At 40.9% G+C, this 25342-nt stretch overlaps 1 protein-coding gene across 3 annotated transcripts in view; it reads left to right on the forward strand.

The window, feature by feature from the left end:
* Positions 1 to 25342, forward strand: part of Mdn1 (midasin AAA ATPase 1) — a 120920-nt gene that overhangs the window by 56905 nt on the left and 38673 nt on the right. For all 3 annotated transcript variants that reach the window (XM_052176190.1, XM_052176192.1, XM_052176191.1), the window contains exons 37-62: positions 307 to 429; positions 1860 to 2057; positions 3322 to 3429; positions 3762 to 3950; positions 6106 to 6195; positions 6281 to 6544; positions 6685 to 6946; positions 8725 to 8884; positions 9578 to 9694; positions 11155 to 11363; positions 11638 to 11786; positions 12105 to 12316; positions 12868 to 13088; positions 14326 to 14439; positions 15097 to 15229; positions 16238 to 16353; positions 17618 to 17751; positions 19182 to 19339; positions 19501 to 19621; positions 19871 to 20072; positions 20359 to 20587; positions 20833 to 20950; positions 21505 to 21675; positions 23059 to 23273; positions 23573 to 23960; positions 24594 to 24703. In XM_052176190.1, coding sequence (XP_052032150.1) covers positions 307 to 429; positions 1860 to 2057; positions 3322 to 3429; positions 3762 to 3950; positions 6106 to 6195; positions 6281 to 6544; positions 6685 to 6946; positions 8725 to 8884; positions 9578 to 9694; positions 11155 to 11363; positions 11638 to 11786; positions 12105 to 12316; positions 12868 to 13088; positions 14326 to 14439; positions 15097 to 15229; positions 16238 to 16353; positions 17618 to 17751; positions 19182 to 19339; positions 19501 to 19621; positions 19871 to 20072; positions 20359 to 20587; positions 20833 to 20950; positions 21505 to 21675; positions 23059 to 23273; positions 23573 to 23960; positions 24594 to 24703 — 4511 coding nt within the window. The remainder of the gene's footprint in view (positions 1 to 306; positions 430 to 1859; positions 2058 to 3321; positions 3430 to 3761; positions 3951 to 6105; positions 6196 to 6280; positions 6545 to 6684; positions 6947 to 8724; positions 8885 to 9577; positions 9695 to 11154; positions 11364 to 11637; positions 11787 to 12104; positions 12317 to 12867; positions 13089 to 14325; positions 14440 to 15096; positions 15230 to 16237; positions 16354 to 17617; positions 17752 to 19181; positions 19340 to 19500; positions 19622 to 19870; positions 20073 to 20358; positions 20588 to 20832; positions 20951 to 21504; positions 21676 to 23058; positions 23274 to 23572; positions 23961 to 24593; positions 24704 to 25342) is intronic.

Below are 25342 nucleotides of genomic sequence, written 5' to 3' on the forward strand. Positions count from 1 at the left end.
TAGTGTGTTCTGGGGCTCACCTATTAGTCTCCAGAAGTGATCTGAGCAGCTACTGAAGGAGCCTGCTCTCAGGTGCTTTCTTACCAGTGTGGGGTGGGGGTCCTTGTGCTTCTGCTAAGGAGTGTCAGGAGTGGTTGCGACATCTGGATTCAATTTCCTCACTCCAGAAAAAAGGAAGGGCAGCAGTATTGTGTAAGGTCTACCCAGGCATTTATCATTTCAGATTTAAGATTTTTAGGTTCCAGGAGATCTGTTTGCCTCTGGTGTGTGTTTTGTTTTTTGGTAATGATGTGGCCTTTGTTACAGGACATAACTGATCTCTTTGGAGCAGATCTACCTGTTGAGGGTGGCAGAGGTGGAGAGTTTGCCTGGTGTGACGGCCCCTTGCTGGCAGCTTTGAAAGCCGGCCATTGGGTTGTGTTGGACGAGGTGAGCATCATTGCCAGGATGGGATCACAGGTCAGTGAGGAGGCAGGCGTGAGACCAGGCCTCTTAGTGGAGGAGCGCATAAAAAGATCCTTTACTGTCATTGCCAGTCAGAAATTTCACTTGGCAGAGTGTGCGTACAAAAGGGTACGTCATGTTGTATTCTGTACTCCACCATCATTCCTTCACCAGAATCTATTTCAGATTGAAAAACTATACCTTGGGGCTAGAGAGATGATTCGGTGGTTAAACGCACTGCACTGGCTGCCCTTCCAGAGGTCTTGAGTTCAATTCCCAGCAACCACACGATGGATGGTCACAACCATCTATAATGAGATCTGATTAATTCAGAAAGTGCTGAACAGAAGAAATGATGTGGATGACAGCTTTCCTGATACAGACTCCTCCCATGGTGCTGGTGACACAGGATTCTATAAGAGTCAGCCAACTGAGCTGCTGTCTGCTGCTCAGAGCCGATAGCACAATAGATTCCCTCAGTTCTAGTGGGGGCCAAGTCAGAGTATCTTACACAGAAGAAAATGTAGCTTTACGCTTACAAAAGAAAGTGTAGCTTTACACTAACAGCCACAGGGGCTGTATTTGAGCTTGCATCCAGGGATTGTGGGGCATTCTGGGCTTAAATGCCCACTTACAGCAACTCTCTATTTGGGGGATTCCAAAAAAAGAGGACTTTTCTGTGCTTGTAGATGAGGTTCTGGTAGAATGCATTTTACCAGTTGATTTTCTTTTCAGATGATCTAAAGAGCATTAATGTCTTCCATCCATGAGCTCCACCTCAGCATCTGAAGGCCTATTAGTTAGCTCTTTCCATTCTTTATGTTCTTGATCACAAAACTGCTGGTGAAAGGTTACTGCAGTATTTGCTCATGTTATTAGAGAGACCAGTGTAAGTTCATTATCATTCCCTGATTATCTGTGTGTAAAGATTTTTAAAGCTTTTTTAAAAAAAAAGTTTCCTTATTTTACTTTAAAAACTTTTACAAGGGGTTGGATAGATAGTTTGTTGTTGATTATGAACACTTGCTCTTTCAGAGTGCTGCTGTTTCCAGTCTTCATATTAGTGGTTCACAGCCATCTATAACTTCATTTCCAAGGAATCTGAGAGTTTCTTCTGACTTCAGCAGCCACTAGGCGCATGTGACACATACATACATGCTAGTAAAACACTAATCCATATAGAATAAAACAGATAAGTCTTAAAAAAAAAAAAAAGCAAAGCCCCATATATAGGCCCTAATTGATGAATACTTTTAAATTTTATTTATCATAACAAATTTATATATAAAAGTATATACAGACCCCCGAATTTCTTAAAATACATGAGAAAATTTGAGTTTCTCTGACTTCAGGAAAGCCTATTTTACTTTATTAACCATAACTATTTTCTTGTCTCTTGTTTCTCTTCCAAATAGCTTAACCTGGCTTCTCAGTCCGTACTCGAAGGACTCAATGCTTGTTTTGATCATCGAGGAGAAATCTACATACCAGAGCTAGGCATGAGCTTTCAAGTTCAGCATGAGAAGACCAGGATTTTTGGTTGTCAAAATCCCTTTAGACAAGGAGGTGGGAGGAAGGGCTTGCCTAAGTCTTTCCTTAACAGATTCACTCAGGTAAGATTCCTGCTACTCTAGAAACCAAGGGCACTGTTAGTATGCCCACTGTGCATATAATAAACGACCTTCTGAATGCTCTCCTGAGAAGGAGACTTCCTTCCCTGTCTTTGACCTGGAGTTCTTGGTGTCTTATCATTTAGAAGACAGATTGCTTCCATCGTAAGGAATTTATTAAAACACTTTGGCATATAGGCCAGTTATTAATGAATACAAGTGGCCCTCTGTTGCAAAATTTCTTTACAAGTTTTGTAATCAAAGTAATGTATTTCAGTTTTTAGAATGTGAGAATAGAAAACTTAGTGTACTGACACACACCTTTAATCTCCACACTCAAAATGCAAAGGCAGGTTGACCTCTTGAGAGTTTGAGGCCAACATGGTCTACATAGTGAGTTCCAGGATCCACAGAGCTACATACTGAGTCTCTGTCTCAAAAAAAAAAAAAAAAAAAAAAACCAGCGACTGCTAGTAATAAAAGGTCTAGTATCCCTGAATCTATCATTAATAAAATCAAAAATATGTTAAACCTTTTTTTTTTTGCAGAGGGATTTGTATATACCTGCTTATTTTAGTTGGTATTTTTCATTTTGGCTAACTTAGCATTTTGAATTGCCCATAGATGTTAAGCTGTAATATTCCTATTCATTGATGATAGTGAGATTATGTCATTTAGTGAGGTTTATTGTGCTGGTGAAGTGACTCACCAGTGAAGAGCTGGTTGCTCTTGGAGGGGGCCCCCTTGGGGTTTGATTCCCAGCCGAGTTGTTCATATAGCCATCTGTAACTTCATCCCAGGGGATCTGACACACTCTCTGACATCATTAAGTATCAAGTACATGTATGATACACATACATACATGCATACATACATGCAGACAAAACACTGACATAAAATAGTATTTTAATAGAATATTATTAAAATTGTCAAATACTGGAAAGTTTGGTGAATTTGGTAGTGATGGTGTGTCCTGTCCATCTGAATCTGAACGTATTTAAGAGTACTTGTAGGAAATTGTTGAAAACGGCGGTAGAGTTTAAAAATGGAATTACACATGCCTCTTTAACTTACATGATACAGCTTGAAAGCCAAGCTTGTTATCTGTATTTTGAAAATTCTATAATTCTTTATTTTTCAAAATTTCTAAAACTCAGTTATTGGTACTTAGTTATTAAGTAGGATAGCACATAGCTTGGTAGGGTAATCATTTTCTAGTGTTTTCTAGACAAAAGCATTGATACTGTGTGATGTTTGGATTTTATAGGTCTTTGTGGATCCCCTGACAGTAGTTGACATGGAGTTCATTGCCAGTACCTTGTTCCCAGCCATTGACAAAAATATTGTTAAGAAAATGGTAGCTTTCAATAACCACGTAAGTACCAGTTTGTGTTTTCCTGGCTCTTTTGAACCAGCATTTCCTTAGTATCAGACTCTGCCAAATTACAGGTCTAACAAAAGAAAATTGTATAATTATGTACATTTGTACTGGAATGTTTACTACCCTTTGGTAGCTATCACCTTGGTGTAAGGCATAGCAGTAATGCTAGCAGGGTCTTCTTGGCATTTGGAGGTTTAGGTTATTAGGAGGAGCCATTTGAATCAAAGCTATTAATTTCCATTATAAATCCCACATGTAATATATTATCAGTATAAAATGCATTTCCTGATAGGATATGCTTTTCAATAATAATGTTTTATTTCTAGATTGATCATGAAGTGACTGTTGAGAAGAAATGGGGACAAAGGGGAGGACCCTGGGAATTCAACCTCCGAGACCTTTTCCGTTGGTGTCAGTTGATGCTGGTTGACCAATCTCCCGGCTGCTATGATCCTGGTCAGCATGTGTTTCTAGTTTACGGTGAAAGAATGAGAACCAGGGAGGACAAAGAGAAGGTGAATCTCGTACTTGTTCATTTTATCTCTCTATATAAAAAGCAATTCCTTCTTAATCTATCAAGAATCGTCCCACGAAAACACCAACAATTGGAAATTCTGAAGTTGCTAGAATGAATAAAGCATTGTCTTATCCTAATGGAGTTTTGAATCTAGACAATTTGGTTTTGTGTCTATAATTCCCCATAGGCACAAATCTAAGACCAGAATGGCTAGAACTTCCTTGGTTTTAATGTATTCTATATAGAAAGAATAGGTAGAAGTATAAAAGAGAAGATTGTTTGTATCTAAGTGAGGTAAGATTACATATTTGTAAGAATAACATAATACTAGAGTTTGTAGCTTACAGAGTTATATCATGTGTGCTTCTGTTTTCTAAGGGATTTTTCTGTGTTGCCCAAGGCTGATCAAAAATGTCTGGGTTCATGTAATCTTCCCACTTCAGCCGCCTCTGCCAAGATTACAGGCATGCTCCACTGTACCTTGTTCTTCTGCATTTGAGTTTGTGGTAAAGACTTACTCATTAAATCTCAAAACAGATGTGGAAGTGGCATCATGACCTTTTGAAAAAGGAGCCATGTGTCACTCACAGAGTCTTGTAGGTAGCATTAGCCATAGGTACGGTGAGCCTGTTTAGGTGCTATAAGTTTTGCCGCCTGTTAGATTCTACTACATCTCACCAATTAAAACTAATTGTGGGTGGGAGATATGGTTCAGTGGCTTTGAGTGATAGTGAGTGTCTATGTTGTCTCTGAGAATGTTAGGGAAGGAGGTGAGCTTTGGTGTGAGCTGTCTGCCAGACTCCTGGAGCTGGAGCATCGCAGCAGTGCCTTGTCCGTGCCTTACTACTCCACTACACCACTCTATAGTGAGGGAGGTTCCTTACTTTTATTTTCTGACTTTGATATACAATTAAAAGAATATTGATGCTTTTCAACTTGATAACAGTTTTGGGGGTGATTCTAACTTTTCCTCTTTCTGTGTGCTACCTAGTATTTTACCCCTACTCATCTCCCACCAGTTTCTTAGGCTTTAAAAAGCAGTCAATTGATGAGTAGTTGATATAGAAAGTTTCTAAAAGCAGGGTTTTGGGGGAAATCTTTCTTATTGATTAGATGACTCATTTACGAAGTGGAAACAATTATTCTGTGGCTCTAAAGGGCAGAAATAGTCCCTGCCTGTTTCTTTTATTTTTTTTCTTTTTTGGTTTTTTGGTTTTTTGGGGGTTTTTTTATTTGTTTTTTTCGAGACAGGGTTTCTCTGTATAGCCCTGGCTGTCCTGGGACTCACTTGTAGACCAGGCTGACCTCAAACTCAGAAATACGCCTGCCTCTGCTTCCCAGAGTGCTGGTATTACAGGTGTGCACCACCACCGCCCGGCTCCCTGCCTGTTTCTAATGCAGTGCTCTGGCTGCTACATTTTTCCTCACGATACTCAGGTTAGCACTGATATTTTTATGACATGAAGGCAAATGTTTTATCTTGAGATTTGCTGTAGTGCCCATGGCTTCATTTTAATTTATTTTATAATTTTACTGTAATTGCAAGTAATTTGAGGTCATGTAACTACTATATAATTTTAATTTTATGTGCATGGATGCTTTGCTTGCATATATGTCATGTGCATGCCTGGTACTCACCAAGGCTAGAAGAGAGCATTGGATCCCCTGTAACTAAAGGTTCAGACAGTTATGAGCCACTCTGTGGGTAATGTAACCCAAACTGGGGACTTCTTGAAGTGGTCTTAACCACTGAGCCATCTATCCAGCCGCGTTGCTCAGTTCTTGAGCTCAGGTTACTTTTGTTGTTAATACAGTTTGTGCTTTTTGTTTGGGGTTTTAATATTAGGTCTTAATGTACTCGAGGCTGAACTAACCCTGACCATGTAGCCCAGACTTGCCATTAACTTGTGTTCTTCCTGCCTTAACCTTCCAATACTGTGGTTATAGGTGCATGCTACAATGCCCAGCCTATCCTGCAATGTTTCTAAGAGAAAACTCAAAGGGATGGGAAATATTTGCTGGTATCGTCTTAAGTGTTGACTTGCTGCTCTGCTTATTTTCTAGGACCGTCCATTTCAGCATCATGTAAGAATTTATAATGATTTTTAAGAATTTATAATGATTTATATTCTCAATGCATTATCTTCCTTTAGGTTCTCACTGTGTTTAAGGATGTGTTTGCTTCTAATTCCGTGCCATACATAGGAACTAGAGTATTTCATATTACTCCCTATGATATTCAGGTAAACAGACTGGAATTAACCTTTTCCCTATGACAATTTTCCATGGCTTCTATGTCGCTACATATGACTTCCATGTTTTCTTCAGATTGGCTACTCAGTCCTTTCTCGCAGCAGCTATGTTCCTCACCCGGCCCGCCGGCCCCTGTCACTCCTACACCAATCATTACAGTCTCTGGAACCCATCATGAAGTGTGTGCAGATGAGTTGGATGGTTATCCTTGTGGGGCCAGCCTCTGTGGGCAAGACCAGTCTGGTCCAGCTTCTGGCACACCTTACTGGCCACACCTTAAAGATCATGGCTATGAATAGTGCAATGGATACTACTGAGCTTCTAGGCGGATTTGAGCAGGTACCATGGTATACTTCTACATTGACAGGGTAACATGATAACTTGTAGTCTGGCTAAGGGGCTTTGGCATTGGTGGAGACTACTTGCAACAGTATCCTCTCACCTGGCCAACGGCTCTTGATGTGCTCTGGAAATTTCAGGTTGATATTATCCGGCCTTGGAGGCTACTACTTGAGAAGGTAGAGCGTACTGTCAGGGTCCTGCTAAGGGATAGTCTTCTTATCAATGCTGATGACACGGAAGTAGTGTTGCGAGCTTGGAGCCATTTCCTTCTGACATACAAACCTAAATGTCTTGGCGAAGATGGTAAAGGTGTCACCATAGAGATTGTCAACAAACTGGAAGCAGTGTTGCTGCTTATGCAGCGACTCAATAATAAAATCAACTCCTACTCCAAAGCAGGTATGTGTATAGGACGTATGTGTCATATAATCAGCATTACCATGTTGTTGTCTGTTTATAGTAATATATCAGCGAATGTCATGTCACAGTTTTAATACAGGTAGTGATTATTCCTCAAAACTTGTTTACTTCTAAAGTAAAATGCTATGAAACGGGATTTCAGATTGATGACACTGAAACAGCCAGTGCTAGAATGGCTGGTTACCAGGCTCTGCTGCTCATTACATGTTTCCCCACTCCAGGCCAGTCTTGGCTAACACTAGCAAGTGCTTTGGTTTTCTTTTAACTCATTTTCTCACAAAGTGAGCATTTTTCATTTTTCTCTGTCTAAATTTGATTGAATGTTAGACATTGATTTTATGTTGTGAAGTACTGCATTATATAGTGATATATTATATTTGGACTTTTCTTGATAGGTAATAACTTCCTTATGGATTATTTTAATCTTAAAATAATTTTAAAGCTTTTCAGGGTTGGGGAGGAGGAACATTTCCTCTGTGACATGACCCTAAAGCATCTCATTTGCTGAGGGTTCTCTTTGGCCTGATGGTAACTGAAGAGTCCCAGTCTTACTCCAGACCAGTAATTGCTGCTTCACCTTTGGGCAGATGACTTTATGGATGTGCAGGGTTACTTAGCCATGGGCACATCTGCCTCATTCGGGACTTTGATGCCTCTGAGAAGCCCTCCTTTCATGTATTCTGCTGCTCTTTCTAGTTGCCCCTCCTGCCTTGCCTCAGTAAGAACCTTGGCTTCTCTTCTTGGGTTTCCCTCCTGTCTTCTACTCCCTACAAAAGTGGTTGTAGGTGGGGCCTCTATTGGTTTACCTCCTTCCTCTCAGGCACAGTGCTGTGCTGCCTCTTAAACTCTCCTGCCTTCTGGCCAGTTTTTAAGTTAAAAATGGAAACTTAACTATATTCTCATGTGTAAATGAATTATTCTAGTTGGTGCATATATAAAAGACACCCAGTCTTGGTATTTTGTTTATAAGCTGTAAATATAGATTGGGTGGGTTGTGAGCTGTTCTAGCTTAGATCCCAGCCATGTCTCTTGTTATGTGTTTGAGTCTCACCTGGGTTATTCCTGCTCCATCAGCAGCCCTTGGAGCCCATTTCCCCTGGCCACATGCTCATGGTCCATCTCCTCTCACTGCTGCCTCCTCTCTCTGTCTCCTTTCTCCTTCTCCCCTGCTCACTCCTGAGATCTCTCACTTAATCCTCAAAACCCACCTTTCTCACTGTCTCACTCTCACAGGCCCCAGCCTTTTATTAACCAATTAACTTTTAAGTTGGGGGCACAGGTTTACATAGCATCACTTGGTATACATGAGGTGCTTGTTGGGGGCAGCACCAGACCAATCCCCAGTACTAATAGCTCAAAGCAAGAATCCAATAATATAACATAATTTCTAACAGAACACCATTTGAAAAATTCTGGACAAGGGCTGTCAGTGTTAGACTATAAAGTATTTGTGTGATACATCTATAGATAGATGGATGGATAGATTTTAGTGGCATTAGTTCTGCTATCCTGGTTTATAAAGTTAAAATGGATGAGACTATTCCTTCAGGCATTTGAAAAATTGAAACACTAAAATTATTCATCAGAGTTAAATCCAACTATGTAACTTAAATTATTACAAGTGTTTGTGCTAAACATAATTTTATTAGCTGTGTTTAAACAAGTGTTGGGATTTGTTTGGGGTTATCCTGGCTAGGAGGCTGAACATTGCTTTAACATTGAGTACTGGATGCTTATTCTTGTCTGTAACATTACAGACTTTGCCAAACTTGTTGAAGATTTTCGGGCTTTCGGAGTAAAGCTTCTGCAGTCAGCCAGCGGCCGGAGTCATGGCAGCTTTGAGTGGGTTGACAGCATGTTAGTTCAGGCCCTAAAGTCTGGTGACTGGCTTCTGATGGACAATGTCAATTTCTGCAAGTAAGAACTATTATATACAATCACAAGTGGGTGTGACTGATGGAAACTTGGCTTGTGCTTGTTAATTGTAAAGACTCACATTCAGGCTATATTTTTAACCTATTGGCTTTCTCACCTTAGCACTACATCTCCAGCCATTCTTGGACTCTGGTGTAGTGAACAGTCTGAGTTGGTCATTAGTTAACTGAAGTAAAGGCTAACAAAATTTGATTACTTCCTATTAACATCATCAATCTCTTGTTATGGTCATTTTAAATACAAGAGCTAATACAGGCAAACATTAGTAAATACATATGGCTAATGACCAAAATCCTTATTACTTGCTATCCCACTAGGAAATGGACAAGTAGGAAATTGCTACAATAAGAAGCTATTTTTAAGTGATAACTTCTATTCTTGAAATTTTTTTCAGCATGTTTTTTTGTTTGAAATTCAGTTACCTTCCGGTATATTGGTAATTTTGAGAAGAGGGAGTGTTGCCTTTCCATGTTTCATGGACTGTGTACTTTTACCAAGCTATGTACCTTAGAGAATGGGAAGGAGAAGAGGGAATTGACTCTTGGAAGAAATCAAGCTGAGAGAGTGATCTCTGGAAGGGAGATGTGGTTCCAGAGGCAAGTGTAGACATGTGTCAGAACGGTAGAGTGAGGGCAGCATGTCGGCCTGAATACCATCTGAACTCTGTCTGTACAGCCCATCAGTGCTGGATCGTCTGAATGCCTTATTGGAACCTGGAGGTGTCCTCACAATTAACGAGAGAGGAATGGTAGATGGATCCACTTGCACAGTGACACCAAATCCCAATTTCAGGTATTCTGTCTCTTACAGTAATAAAGAACTTGGTGACTTCTGAAAAAAAAAACCTCTTTGAAAACTGTGTACCATTTTCTGAGAAGACCACTTGATCATTCAGTTAAAGAGAATGTATTAAGGGCCAACTGTTAGCCAGGTACTTACTAGACTTTGAGGTTAGCAGAATACAAAAAGAAGTGAGGTCCTTCTCTAGTGTTAACTAACCAGAAAGCATAGAAGGTAGGAAGTCAGTCACAGTCCTTTGACAGCCTCCAGAGAAGGCTATCCTCCGTAGCTTATGTTGAGGGGGGCAATCATATAGGTGGGACTTGTGAGTTGAGGAAAAGAGACAAGGTTGATATCTCTGGTTTGGACTGGAGTAGTGGGCAAATGAGAAGCCGTTTATTAGAAGGGTAATACTGGCAAAAGAGAAAGTTTAGTATAGGACAGGACAGCCAGCCAGAAATTGTTCTTTTGTTTCTAACATAAGTAGAACTGTCACATGAGGATGTGGAAGGACATTGATGAAGAAAAAAATGACTGTTATAGAAAAGTTGTGCTGGCTAGATTTGTGTCAGCTTGATACAAACTAGAGTCGTTTTGAAAGAGGTAGCATCAACTGAAAAAAATATCCCTACTAGATTGTCCTATGGGCAAGTTTGTAGTGCATTTTATTGATTGATGATTGATTGATTGGTTGATTGATTGGTGTGGGAGGGCTCATTGACTCTGGGCCTTGCTACTCCTGGTCAGGTGGTCCTGGATACTGTAACTGAGCAGGCTGAAACTAGCCAGAAAGCTGCAGTCCACCATGCCTGTGCTACAGCTCCTGCCTCCAGATTCCTGGCTGGCTTCAGTCCCTCCTGCATTCCTTAGATGATGGGCTGTGATGTGGACCTGTGAGCTGACGTAACCCCTCATGCTGCTTTCCCCCCACAACCTCCCCGAGACCAAAGTTCACTGCTGTCCTTTCTCTCAGTGTGGCTTGATGAGAATAATAAATAAACTTGGCCTGAGTTGGGAGTATCTGAAATCAAGACTTTGTAAGTCCTTAGCACAGTTCCTTAAGACAGCCAGTATGTGAGGTGGAGGGAGAGGTGGCTCTGGTTGCAGCTCCTGCACAAGTCACCAACACCCATCTAGGGCACCTCATAACTAAACTCTTAATTCAGGGGATCTGAGTCCCTCTCTGCAAGCACCCACATATGGGTGTATAAACAGACTCAGATACATACATGTAGATAAAAACAGATCTTTAAAAGCAAAAGTAGCTTTAGGGAAACTGATTGGTATTGATATGTATTTAAAAAGAGGTACAGGTATCACACAGTGAGATGGAGTTAGCTTCTTCCATGGATTCCCTGTAGGTGAGGGACGTATAAATTGCCCATAACAATTGGTACTAGAAGCCATTAGTTACTCTGGAATTTGGTTTTTCTCTCTCCTCTATTTTTAATTTATAATTTCCTCTTCATTAGGCTTTTTCTGTCCATGGATCCCGTTCATGGAGAAATTTCCCGAGCTATGAGGAACCGTGGACTTGAAATCTACATTTCAGGAGAAGAGGATGGAAGCACCTTAGATAACCTGGATTTAAAAGTTCTGCTGCACAGCCTTGGATTGGTGGGCGACAGTGTGTGTAACATCCTCTTGGCTCTGCATACAGGGGTCCAGGGCCTTGTGAGAGGTGAGGTTCTTGATTTCTGGGCCATTGCGGTTTTAGTCCTGTATCTGATAATGTTCCCTGTAGTCTTGGAGTGTTCTCATTTGGTGTACATTGAAATAAAATTGATCAGGAACTCGTGTTGAAGATGTAAAGTTCAGATGCTTCAAGAATGGCGTTCTCATCTGGGAGAAGTATAACCATCAGTGTGTTAAACTCCACATGGAACTACTCACTAATGGCAGGAACTTGCTCTTCCAAAAACTGTTGGTCATATGTGACAATGCTTTGTCTCTAGGTTCTCCCGCATCATCTGTCTCCGCTCTCAGTCACACAACCATACTCATTGTTCAGTACCTGCAGCGAGGCCTGAGCTTACACAAAGCCTTTTTTGAAGCATGCTGGGAAGTATATGTCTGTTCTCAGCATTCAACAGCAAACCAAAAGGTATTGTAAATGTTTCATACCACTGTCCAAGTTGTAATGTTGACAGAGAGGAAATTACTTTTGTGGATAGCAACATTTAGGAGAGTTGACTGCTATTTTATTCCAGTTAAAGGTCTGGTATCTGGGTACTTTTCTGGAATTAATTTAAATGTAAATATTCTTTTCCTGAAGCATTAGCAAAACAAACCATTGTAGAGTGTGTCTCAGAAGTGTTTACAAGTAGCTGTGTGAGCCCTAGATTCCCTCAAACGTTGTCTGTTGGTAACTTTGATGACAGTACTTTGTCAGTGCCCTTGACTCTGTGCTTCACATTTACAGCTTGTACAGGCTTTGCTGGAAAGTCAGATGTCATCTCTGCAAACCAGGGAAACTTGGGGACGCTCCATTCTTGCCCCAGGGCTGTGGCCAGATTCTGTGCCTTCAGCTCTCTTTGCAACAGAAGACTCTCGACTCTCTGTCGTCCGGAGTGATGGACAAATCCTGGCATACTGCCTCAACAGGATGAGCCTGACAGCTAGCAGCTGGACAAGGTCAGCAGACTCTGTAGTGTGTTCTCTTGGATAGATTTTGGCTTTGCTGAGAATGGCGAGCACAGTGTTGCTCACTCAGCATTTGTGGCCACTTATTGTATTGTTTATATCAGTCCCATATATTTAGAAGTCCTGTGCAGAAGTAGATCCTTCTAGACTGATGAGCCAGAAGTTATGGCTATGACTGTTTGTTACATGCTCACAGAAAGCAATCAGAATGTATAGGCACATACTAGGACAGGAATTCAGGCCTTTGTCATGCTGAGCATGTGTGTATTAGCCACACACCATCCCTTAGTACCCATCCCTAAGTATAAAAGGTGTCTTTTGTCTTTGTCTCTTCACTTCTTTATATGGTGTTTGTAAACCAATTAGTGGGTTTGTTTTTTTTTAAATGTCATGAAACAACTGTTCTAATTTGGGTTGGGGATTTAGCTCAGTGGTAGAGCGCCTGCTAGGCCCTGGGTTGGTTCCTCAGTTCTGTTAAAAGAAAAGAAAAGAAAAGAAAAAAAGACTGTTCTAATTCTAACTTCTCGTTCTGTGAGCTTCAGGAGTCAGCCTCTTACTCTACAAGATGTAGAGAGCATTATGCAGACTTGCAGCCCTGAGAACCTGACCTTCAGTGCAGTGGAAATGGATGCTTGCTGGGTCGATGAACCAGAGGTTTTATCCATGGCTGTTAAATTGCTCATAGAAAGAGCAACCAATCAGGATTGGATGCTCAGAGTTAAGTGGCTTTGTCACTTAGCCAAGAACGTACCACAGGGGCTTGGTGAGTAGCAAAGCTTGGCCGTGTGGGAGAGGTTTGTTCAAGGGGCAGACACAGTAGCCTGTGACTACACTGTGGAGAGTATAGCAGAGAGAGCAAAAATGTGTGACACTGTATTGTTTATATAGCTGTTAAATTAGGGAGATGTCTGCACCTTATGTATCAAGAGCGATGCCTCAATATTTCAGGGACTGTCCTTTTCAGTTCAGAAGGAAAAGGTATTGCATCATGTAACTTTTTAGCATTATTTAGACTTTTTTTTTTTTTTTTGAGAATAGTGTTTTTTGTAATTCATTTACCCTTACAGATCTTACGATTCTAATTTATTTTTTGTTTGTTTGAGACAGGGTCTCACTATGTAGCTCTGACTGGCCTAGAACTCACAAGGTGTACCAACCTCTGCTTCCCGGAGTCCCGAGATTAAAAGCTTTTACCACTGTGCTCAGCCCCAAGCCTGTGCTTAATTTGTTATTCAAATTTGGGTTGAATACAATTTGGGAGAAAAACAAAAGTAGTAGTCTACATGCCTACATTGTAAGTCATTGGATAGGGAATTTGTTGGTAATGGGTAATTCCCACTTCTTGTAAACAGAAGTGGGAGCTCCTGAATTCTTTTAATGCCAGCAACAAGGAGACAGGAGGTGGCTTGGGGCTTGTTGGACAGTGTAACATAATTGGTAAATTCCAGACAAATATGAGACCCATCCATCTCAAAGGAGTTAGAAAGTTAAAAGTTGTCAAACATCTTTCTGTGTATGCATACCCATTTCAAAATGTCAACCCAGGCAGTGTGGTACACACTTTTACTTAGTACTTAGGAGATAGAGCCAGGCAGATCTCTGAGTTTGAGGCCACTGTTGTCTACAAAGAGAGTTCCAAATTAGCCAGGGCTAAATAGGAAAACCCTATCTTGAAAAACAATAAAGTCAACCCTAGTAACTGAATATATATGAAATCTTGTGATTCCCGAGAACTTATAAATAAGCCACTGTATACATGTCTCTAAGTATTTGTAGAGGGAATTTGTGATGTGTTTCTCTACATTGTTTCATATGATTGCCAATACCAGAGATAGTAACATAAATGAGCAGAACAAAGTCTTGGGAACTGAGTACCTTGTAAACCCAGTGCTTTATTTGCCCTAACCCCAGTTCAGTCACTCCCTTGACTGTTCTACCACTGCACAAAGTTCATTTGCACAGCACAGCTTTGGACCTTAACAATGCCTCTCCTCCTACAGAGCCAGTGCGGATTCATCTGGAAGCCAGTGCCACTGCTCTTAGGAAGTTTTACTCAACTTCTCTCTCAGCTGGAGTTAGTAATGTCTTGAAAATATTACAGACAAACATAACAGGTATTTACCTGCTGATTTCTTCTCTGAACACGTCAAGGGAAAAGGTCACTCCCACTGTCAGCACAGCCCATCAAAAGATGTAATATGGGGGCTGGAGAGATGGCTCAGCAGTTAAGAGCACTGACTGCTCTTCCAGAGGTCCTGAGTTCAATTCCCAGCAACCACATGGTGGCTCACAACCATCTGTAATGGGATCTGAAACCCTCTTCTGGTGTGTCTGAAGACAGCTACAGTGTACTCATATACATAAAATAAATAAATCTTTAAAAAAAAAAGATGTAATCTGGGCAGATGGAAACTGACTGAAGGGACAGGAAAGACTGTTCTCAGCTCTTAGAGCGTAACTAAGAAAAGGAGAAAAATTAAGATTTATATTTCTCTGAGTGTTTTCTAATTTGAAGATTCTTTTGTTTACTGATAAGTAGAAGAGTTTTCAGCATAAAATGTTTCACTTGAAGGGAAAGTATACAGGATCATTTACTTTAGATAATGCAAAGCCTTATTGGTAAAAGTTATTAGCCTATGGTGTTTCTGCTTTTGATAATTGTTTAATTCATTTGAAAGTTGGTATCACATGTTCACACTGACAGAAAACAGTAAAAATACTGAGGCTTGCTAAGCCAGGCATGTTAATTATTTAACTTTTCTTTAAACTAGATGACTTTGTGATCCCCTTGGACCCTCGGTGGAATATGCAAGCTTTGGACATCATTAGAAATTCACTAGACTTTGATCCACAGTCAGACCAGGCTGAACAGCTCTTTGCGCTCTTAGAATCAGTTGGAAACAAGTAGGTGGCTCTAGACACTTTCTCTAATGGGCTTTGATTTGATGAAACAAACTTTAGGTGTTACACGTCCTTGTGTTCTCTCAGCATTAGTGGTGGACAGTTGTGTTTCTGCCAATGGGTCCCAATACCCTCCCGTTACCTTCCCATCTTCTCACGTGTCTGCCTTAGAGTTCATCTTCAGATAAGGCAGACAGGTGCGACTCCTGCAACTTAAGTAAACACACATGTAAATAGTCTTTTTTTAAAAAGATTTATTTATTTTATTTATTATATATGAATACATTGTAGCTGCCTTCAGACACTCCAGAAGAGAGTTCAGATCTTGTTACAGATGGTAGTGAGCCACCATGTGGTTGCTGGGATTTAAACTTAACCGCTGAGCCATCTCTCCAGTCCTCAGTAAATAGTCTTAATACATTCTTTATTTCATTTTCCTTTTTGCCATGCAACATTTTGGTGTTCTGTATTTAACCAATAATTGGTCATTAGTGTAAAAAATTTTAAATAAATGTATAATAGAAAAATAGTATGTATTACCTGAAGGTGTGCTAAGAATGAACACATGATTTTGATGAAATTTCTTCAAATGAGCGCATGAACATGTCTAGTACTCTAGGGACCATCCTGCTTCATGCTCATTAATGCAGTGACAACCACTATGCAGAGCTCAGGTTACTGTCAGATTACGGCAAAACAGCAGAGTGGGATCCAGTTGTCTTCCTAATGCCAGCGTCTAACAACCACGTATAGTTCTTGCACTCTTACTCTCCGGTCCAGAATTCAGAGAGACAGAATAGACATGGGCTTGATGTAGGGCTTGATGTTACCGACGTTCAAGACTTTACTGTGCTATGGCTCAGTGAGAGGATAGTTACCCAGTGTGCTTACTGCCTGAGTTTGGTTGCAGTATTACTCGTGCAATCCCCACCCCACCCTCAAAAAAACAAATTTGTTAATTCAAAAGAGGTTCTGTTAACCAGTAAGAAACTGTTTTGGATCTCATTATAGGACAATTATTTATCTTGACCGGGAGAAGAGGATTTTCACTGAAGAAAATTTGGTATCTATTGGTAGTAAAAAGTTAAGAAGCAGTGTTTTGAGGATGTCTTTTGAATTTCACAAAGGTAAAAACATTTTCTCTTTTGTAGTCTGTTTATGCTGTTGAAAGAGTTAGGAGACTGAGTATGTCTCCTAACTTTGAAATTGCTACTGCTTTTCTATTCCCTTTGATGTGTTGACCTGGTATGAAATATACTCAGTATTGATTTACTGAATACTAGCTATGCCAGGTGCTCAGCAAAATGCTGTTTCTGCATTCTCACAATAACCCTCGAAAGCTAAGTAAGGTTCTCATGCTCAGGAGCAGAGAGGTTCAAGATCACATAGTTTGCACGTTGCAGAACTAGCTGTTGAAAAGCAGATTGCTTAGCTCAGAGAGTATTGTCCAGAAGCACGTGGCTGTATGGGAGTCAGTAATTCCCTATTCCTTACATACTGTAAAACATGTGCCATTTAGGAAAAAATCAATACCATATGAAAGAATAAATGTTTTAAAAGCTATTTTTTTTTCAGCATAACACAAACTGGGGTCATTTGAAAGGAAACCTAAATTAAGAAAATGCCCCAGCTGCAGCAGGGCCCAAGGGGCGCCTGTGTGCGCTTTCCGGATGGAACGTGAACTGAGCTTTGTAAGCCAAGTAAACACTACTTTCAGTCTTGGTATCTTATCTCAGCAGTGGACATGCTAAGATGCCATCCAAATACATGTGCTCTGGTCCAGTGTTTTCTGATGGGTTAATTTTTAAGTTATGTGTGTGCAGGTTTTGCTTGCATACATCCATTGTATCACATGCATTCCTAATGCTCTTGGAGGTCAGAAGAAAAGCATCAGATCCCCTGGTATCAACTGCCATGTGGCTGCTGGTCCTTTGATTAAAAACAGCAAGTGCTCTAACTGCTGAACCATCTCTCCAGCCCCAGTTTTTTGTGTTTAAATACAGGTATAAAATATGTAACTTTGCTTTTTAGCTTAAATTTTCCACTAGGACTTTTTTTTGTTTGTTCGTTCGTTGTTTTTTTTTTTTTTTTTTGGAGACAGGGTTTCTCTGTGTAGCCCTGGCTGTCCTGGAACTCAATCTGTAGACCGGGCTGGCCTCGAACTCAGAAATCCACCTGCGTCTGTCTCCCAGAGTGCTGGAATTACAGGCGTGCACCACCACTGCCCGGCTCCACTAGGACTTTTTAATACATACAAAATATGTTTTTGATTTTGAGCTTTCTAATAAACCTTTACACTAGAAATGAAATTAGAAACTAGATTATAATTTATTTTGCAAATGTTTTAAAGATTAATGAAATGTAATTGTTTTATTTGTGTCAACTCTTAAGATCCAGAGAGCTGTCATAGCCCGCCCCATGAAATTGTGGCCAATCTTGCTGCTTTTTTTGAATTGATTGATGGCCTAATCCTGCTCTGGGTACAGTCTCCCCATGGAGTGGTTCCGGATACTCAGATCAATAAGGTGAGGCAATGCTTTGACCTTCAGTGGTTTTAGAGTACATTTCGACATGCATATATGCTTGTAAAACCAATACAGCGATGAAGATAGTAAGATACTTATTCTCATCCCTAAAAGTTTCCTTGTGTCCTTTTGTGTTTCTATTCCTCTCTCCTTATCCCTATCTGTAATCATGTAGCCATTGAATGGAAATATACATTATAGATCTCTGGTGTGGTTAATTTAGAGATGTGTCTTAGTTACTGTTCTATTACTGTGACAGACAGGATAACATTTAAGGCTTGCCTGCAGTTTCAGAGGGTTAGTCCATGGCCATCACAGTGGAAAACAGGGCCATGGGCAGCCAGGTGCAGCAGGGCAGCCGTGGCTACCCATGGCTGAAAGTTTGCATCTTAGCCATTAAGTACGAGGCAGAAAGAAAATCAGACTGAGCCTGGCTTGTGTGTTTGAAACCTCAAAGCCCACCCCCAGTTCCTCCAACTAGGCTGTACCTTCTAAGAAGTACCCTTCTAGATAGTCCTCCAACGGGAGACCAAACATTCAAATATATGTGCCTATGGGACCATTCTCATTGGAACCAACAAAACTTAGATCCACGTAGTTTCATGTATTAGTACTTTGTTCATTTTTATGACTGATACTCTCTTCTAGCAATGTTCTACAATTTATCGCTTTGTCTCTTAGTGTGCATTTGGTTTTTACAATTATATTCTAATTTACCTAAAGTTTCGTTTATGCCATTTTAAAATATGTGTTAAATAACATTTTGTTTATTCTTGTAAATCTAGTAAAACTTTTTAGCCATCGAACCCCTTTCCCATAAAGGTTATCAAAAACCACAGAAAGGTTTTGTTTCTATGGTTGTATTCTATCAATATTAAGGACCATTTAGGAACTGACATAGAATATCTTATATAGTCTGTTAGCATGAATGATACAGTTTTTTAATAAAAGCCATTTTTCAGTTTGAAATCCGCAAGATGAGCAACTATAACTAGTAACTGCTCTAATGAATAGCTTCAGAGACAAAGGCTGGGTTTAGTGTCTGCTCCTGCTGTTTGTCTTGTGAAGTGCAACTGGCCTCCTACAGCTCAGGAGGTTGGAAAGGACTTAACACTACTTAAGACATGAATGTTTCTAGTGGTTCTTTATAACTCTGACGGGTTTGGATGGACTGGGAAGCACCTTTACTTTGTCTGTCTGCGAATGTTCCAGTTTAGCTTTATACTACTTATGTCAGGCTCTCTTGGGTTTTATTTCAGGTCAAACTGATAGTGGATTGTCTTTGGTTTTTTGAAATAAGGTAGCCCAGGCATTGGGCTCACAATAAATTCTCCTGCTCTCCAAAGTGCTGAGAGTAATAGTTTTCAGCACCATGCCTCACATGTTGTATGTACTTTACAGACAATAGTCATGGTTTGTTTTGTTTTAAGATCTTAGGTTCTGTGCAATGGCGGGACCGGTTTTGGACTGTGGCTGATACAGTGACAGTAGATGCTTCCGGTCTGGCTTTACTCGCCCTCCACTGGCACTGGGTTTCGAAACATTTGATCCATCAGATCCCCCAGCTCCTGGTGAATCATGAAAACAAGTAAGACCCTATTTCAAGTAGTAATGTTAAAAAATAAGAGAATTTTGAATTGAAAACCATTTCCTCTTACTTGGTGCACTTCTTTGGCTTTCCTAAATACATTAAAATATAGAAGTGTAGCTTTCTCTTTATTACCCAGCATTTCCCTCCATTTTTTGAAGATATTATAAAGAACTGCAGGTGGTCTCCGAGCACATACACAGTTGTCTGGGCAGCCCTGATGGCAGCTTTGTTGGTGTAAAGATGCTGCAGGCGTTCCTGGGACGACCATTCCCTTTTAAGGTACACCTAGAAACATGTGGTCAGTGAACCTGGATTTCTCCTGAACCTGAAAGCTCAAGTAGATTTGGTTTTGCTCCAAAGCTGATCCTTTATTTCATAAGTGCATGCTACCTTGTATTCACTTGAGGCTGGGTAGAGCTTTATTACCTTAAAGTCTACCAAAGCAACTGGAGTATATATACTATGTCTAAACTATTGAAAAGAACTGTCTTTCAACTCTTGAGTCAGCTCTCTTTGGTTTTATTTTAGGACGAGCTGGTTGTGGACTGTTTTTTGCAGCTGCAAGCTCTTAATAAGGCCCTGGCTATTGGAGAGCAGCTGCCGGTCTCTGGGGGGCAAGAAGACATTAATCGCCTCCAAGTGGTTGCTTCTGAGTGGACTTTGAGGAAAAGTCTGCTACAGGCCTGGGGATTGATTCTCAGAGCCAATGTTCTGGAAGATGTCAATTTAGGTAATATTTTCTGGTATTTGGTTTGCTGAGTGCCTTCTTCCCTGTTGCTCATAAAGTTTCCCCTTTGGACTCAACTTCACAAGTATTAGTTATAGCATTATGTGTGTAGAAATTAATATGATGGTACTTGGGAAATCTCGAAATTCGGGGTGAACAGCCAGCTGATGAACTTGGGTTGATAACAAGTACAGCCATGATGATAGAGATACTGCCATGCTGCCAGATGTTGGGAATCTAGACCTTGGTTACGTTGTTCTAATGCATGTCTTTCTGATTGGAATTGAAGAGGAATTGAAGAATCTTGTGAACAGTCAGTGTTCAGAACTAAAAACCAGAGGACTTTCACGAGGCATTCTGGAGAAAGCACATGAAGCTTCTTCCCCATGCCAGCCAGTCCTCGGCTCTTTGGTCCACCTCAGCAGGCGTGTCCAGCTGTGGCCTGCGACTGAGTACCTGGCTGTGCTGTGGCAGTACAGAGTGACAGCTGACTTCATAGCACAGGCCTGTCTGAGAAGGTAAATGCTTTTTTCCCCATTACTCTCTGGAGGGGGACGGATTCCCTTGTTGTGCTATCTTGTGGAGACCGTGTGGAGTGATTGCTGAGGCACAGGGAAGTCATTGCCGTTTTGGTAAGACAGATGTTTTCCTTTGGCTTTGGAGTCCAGAACTGTAGGCTGTGTGCTCCACCTTCTCTCTAAAGGAAGCTCCTTGGTGGCTGTCGGTGGCCCACTCCATCCTCTCCCTGATTATTTTGGAATAGGTCGAGCAAACAACAGATGGATGAGGAGATAAGTCAGCACATCACATTTTGTCTGAAGCACACACCAATTGCACCTCAGAAGCTTTGGAATCTTTGGTCTTTACTCCATATTCAAAAGGTAAAGGTCAAGAGGAAAATAAGCCTCCTTCTATCTTGGTTGTCTCAGTCTTAGATTTCTGCTGGACATTGTACTGACTTTCAGAGTTCAACATTGTGAACTTGGATTTTCAACTTCTGCAGTTAACAAAGGTTTTATATAACACTTATCACAGAATTGTCATATTGACTACTTAAAAATTCCCAATTGGCTAGAATATCATGTTTTCTTTACTCCGATGTTTAATGTGAATTATGGTAGAATGTGGTTAATATAATTCCATTAGAACAACCTTAAATTTGGAGGGAAGGGAATCATATTTTGTATATTTCCTGTGCTAATTTTATAATTGAGTGAGTTATTTTACTTACTGTACTAGCTTATAAAACATCTAATCTTAGTTTATAAAGCTGCAAATGCCCTATATAACTTCACCAAGATAATTAAAGGGTGATGAAAATAGGAAGTTTAGGTTTAGTACCTTTAACCACTATTGAGTATTGGATGGCAGACTTGATAACTATGCTTGATGGAAACTTTTTCAAATATTCTTTTATCTTATTCTTAATCTCTAGTTGTCTGCTCAAGAAGTTTCTTGTTTGTGGTCTGAGTTATTCACCTCTACATTCGGGTCTTCCTGGAGCAGTCCAGTTATCACAAATCCAGAGTATTGGCTCACATGGAGCCCTCTACCTACCGTGCAGCAGCAGGAAGTGCCCAGGTCCCGTTGGGACTCTACACTCAAGGTTGGTTGGCATAAAAGTCTTAAAAGTACCTGTAAGTTAAGATACTTTTAAGTATCTTAAAAGTTTCTGTGTACCAGTTGGCTTACATAGGTGTTTTTGATACATTTTTTCCCGGGGGAATATTAAGCATACTGTTGTCAAAATATTGAATGATTTATATAATTCTGGGTTAAAGTCAACAAAAGTTATCTTTAAAAAGACATTGAGTTTTGCTGTGTATGGTAGTGCATGCCTGTAGTCTCAGCACTCAGGAAACTAAAACAAGAGAATGACACAAAGCAAAGTTAGCCTGCCTGTGCAGCAAATGTCATACGATGCCCAAGTCTCTGATTTATTCCTAAGCATAAAATATTCAAACTACAAAGAAGTGTGTGTATATAATGCATCCTTGCCATTTCTTATATTTCTAATAACGCTTTCTTTCTTCATAAGTATGGCATGAAATGTGTCTAGCTCACTCTTTACTTTATTTCAGCATTTTAGAGTTTATGTATTTTCTTTTTTAAGTTTTTGGTTTTTGAAAATAGGGTTCTGCTATATAACTTTGGCTGGTCTGGAGGTCACTATGCTATTAACACAGTCAGCATAATTTCCCACAGGCCTGCTCCAGGTCATTCTAGGTTCTCTTTAGTTGACATTGAACAGAACTGACATTATTCCAGCACAGAAAGGTTTGAGAACATCTGTGTGAGGACCCATTTCCTATACGTTACTATGTAGTTACTGCCCACTGACTAATCATTGTCTGTCTTGATTATAACTTGTATTTTCTTTGATAATGCTTATAAACATTTTTTTTCAAGTGTTATTATTTACACCCCACCAACCATGGTACTGGGAATCAAAACTCAGAGCCTTGTATTTGCTGGGTACATACATGACTTTAAGTCTTGTTTGTTTTTTTCTTTTTACTTTTTATTCAAAAAAATTTTCCCCCAATATAGTATATTCTGATCATGATTTCTCCTACCCTTCAAACCCCATGCCTTCTCTTGCTTTAGAATAGAAACAAACCGTGGACTGGAGGAATAGCCTAGCAGATAAGAGCATTATTGCTCTCCCAGGGGTCCTGAGTTCACTTCCTGACAGCCACAGGGTGGCTCACAGTTGTCTGTAATGGGATCTGATGCCTTCTTTAGGTGTGTCTGAAGATAGCAGCAGTGTGTTCAAATACATAAAATAAACCTTTTTAAAAAAATATGTATCTTTCAAAAAAGGAGAAAAAGAATCAAACAGGAAAGGAAACAAAAAGAAAAAGCATGAGAAACATGCACACAGAGACACACGCTGAGACACAGTGCGACTGTTACGTTGATAGTCCAAGGAAGACAGCATGACAGTCGTGTGCTTCCATCTGAGTTACTTGGTTCCCTTGTTGTTCAGGGCCCTGGCAGCCTCTGCAGAGCTGTGTTCTCCAAGTGCTGCTTCGGGGTGCTAACCAACAGTAGCAGAGCAAGCTATTGGGATGTGAGTGGCCTGCCCCTCCTGTCTTCCTCACACGTCATTCTGGGAGAGTGGGTTGAGAGAGCACAGCAGCTCCAGGACGTCAGTGCATTGCTGTGGACCAACATGGCTGTGCCTTCAGTAGCCGAATTCAGGTATTTCTCTCCTTGGAATAGTCTAATGCTGTTGTCTGCTTCCCATCATGTGTAGCAAGGGCTCACTCAGAACTTCCTTCTGAATGAGCACAGATACCTGATTCTGGTGAGCTAAGGTGAGAGTAGTTTTTTATACATTTACTTGCTTAGCAATCCATAACAGGCTGCTACGAGTTCAATTCCAGTATGAAAAATTCACCTCAACAGTCTATGGTTATTATTTCCTGAATTGATAGTATGTATTCAGGATGTTGTTTGATTCACAGTGCCTCTCTAAGTGCTGTGTCATGTCCCCACAGACGCACAGACTCTCGCCTCCAGGGGCTGGTCCTGTGCCGGCACCTGCTAGGCCTCTCGGAGCTTCTTCCTACAGCCCAACGGCAGGAATACATGCAGAACTGTGAACATCTGCTGCTTGGGAGCAGTCAGGCCTTCCACCATGTGGACCAGATTCTTGGGAATATAGGTGCTCAAGAGATGCTTCCCAAAGAACTACTCTGTCTCCTGCTCACCTCTTTGCACTACTTTATTGGTGAGGGGGAGAGTAAGCAGAACCTTCCTGAACCAGTGCGTCGTGGGAGGCTCTGGGTAAGCCTTGGCTTACTGCAGATTCAGACGTGGCTTCCTCGGGCCCGCTTCGACCCTGCGGTGAAGAAGGCATATAAACTCAGATATGCCCAAGAGGAGGTGAGAGGCGGGTGTGGAGCCCGAGCCCTTCACTGCTGGCTGAGCTTGGTCATGGTTTACCCCTGTACCCCATAAGACTACTTAGGGTCTGAGAGAGCTTAGGAGTCTTGTTTTGAGGGGTGTTTGGTTGTTTTGTTTATTTTAGACATGGTTTCTGTGTGTCTTAAGAACTCACCTTGTAAACTAGGCTAGCCTCAAATTCACAGAGATCCATTTGCTTCTGCCTCCTGAGTTCTGAATTGAATGGGAGCACCACCACACCCAGCCTCTTACGAGTCTTATAAAGACTGCATTTTCCTTTTAAAATTTCTGACTCCATTAGACAGGGAGATCTAGGCATTGTCAGAGAAATAGTGGACTCCTGTCCCTGGACCCTAGAGATTGTGACTGCAGTTCACATAATATGGGACTCTCTTTGAACATCCCTAGCTGACAGGGTGAAAGCCTCACTGCCGTTGGTGGATACTGGAGAATTTAGTAACATGAGGAAAGCAGTTTCTTTTGGCTGACAGCACTGAACTGGGTCATTCAGAGTCTATCCCTTTTACTGCTCTAACCATACTCAGGACATTGTCTTCATCTGCATGGTCGTGGCTCTTAGCACAGAAGGCCTTTTATTCCTTTTTCCAATAGTTATGCCAGCTGCAGTGTGAGCTGAAGACCCGGAACCTGTTGTCCCACCTACAAACCGGAAGAGACCTGGAAGACGACCTAATAACCCGACACTCTCATCCACACATCAAGTAACGCAGCAAAGTTGGGGGTGGGGGGTAACTGACTCCTTGTTTTTTTAAAGGCAGTATGAAATTGACTGTTGTACTATAATTATGCTAGTGTGGTAGTGATGTATATCTCAGAACTACATGACCAGTTACAGCCCAGATCCTTCATTGTGGTCACAAAACATGTATATTCAAAAGACATGGGGATGGAGTAAAGAGGTAGCTTGGTCTTTTTTTTTAATGTGTGCTACTCTGGCAGAGGACCTAAGTTGGATTTGTATCACTCATACCAGGAGGCTCATGGCTGCTGTAACTGCAGCTCCAGGGTATCCTGATGCCTCACCCCTCTGGCCTCAACAGGAGCCCCCATTTTAGGGTGCATACCTACATAGAGACACACAACTAGAATTAAATAAATCTTGTGTTTAATGCCATTATAGGCTGGGCAATGGTGGTGTGTGTGCTTAATTCCAGCACTTGGCAGATCAGAAGCACACAGATCTCTGTGTTTTAGGCCAGCATGGTCTAGACTAGCTCCAGACAGCCAAAGGTGTGATAAGATGCGTTTATAGTACTTATCAAGCAAGTGCGGTAATCCATGAAGAGTAAAGATGGTCCATTTTCATTATCATTGCTATTGCTACTCCTACAGTTTTTCTT

The sequence above is a fragment of the Apodemus sylvaticus genome, chromosome 3 (genome assembly GCF_947179515.1).
Source record: "Apodemus sylvaticus chromosome 3, mApoSyl1.1, whole genome shotgun sequence".
In the NCBI taxonomy this organism is placed as follows: domain Eukaryota; kingdom Metazoa; phylum Chordata; class Mammalia; order Rodentia; family Muridae; genus Apodemus; species Apodemus sylvaticus.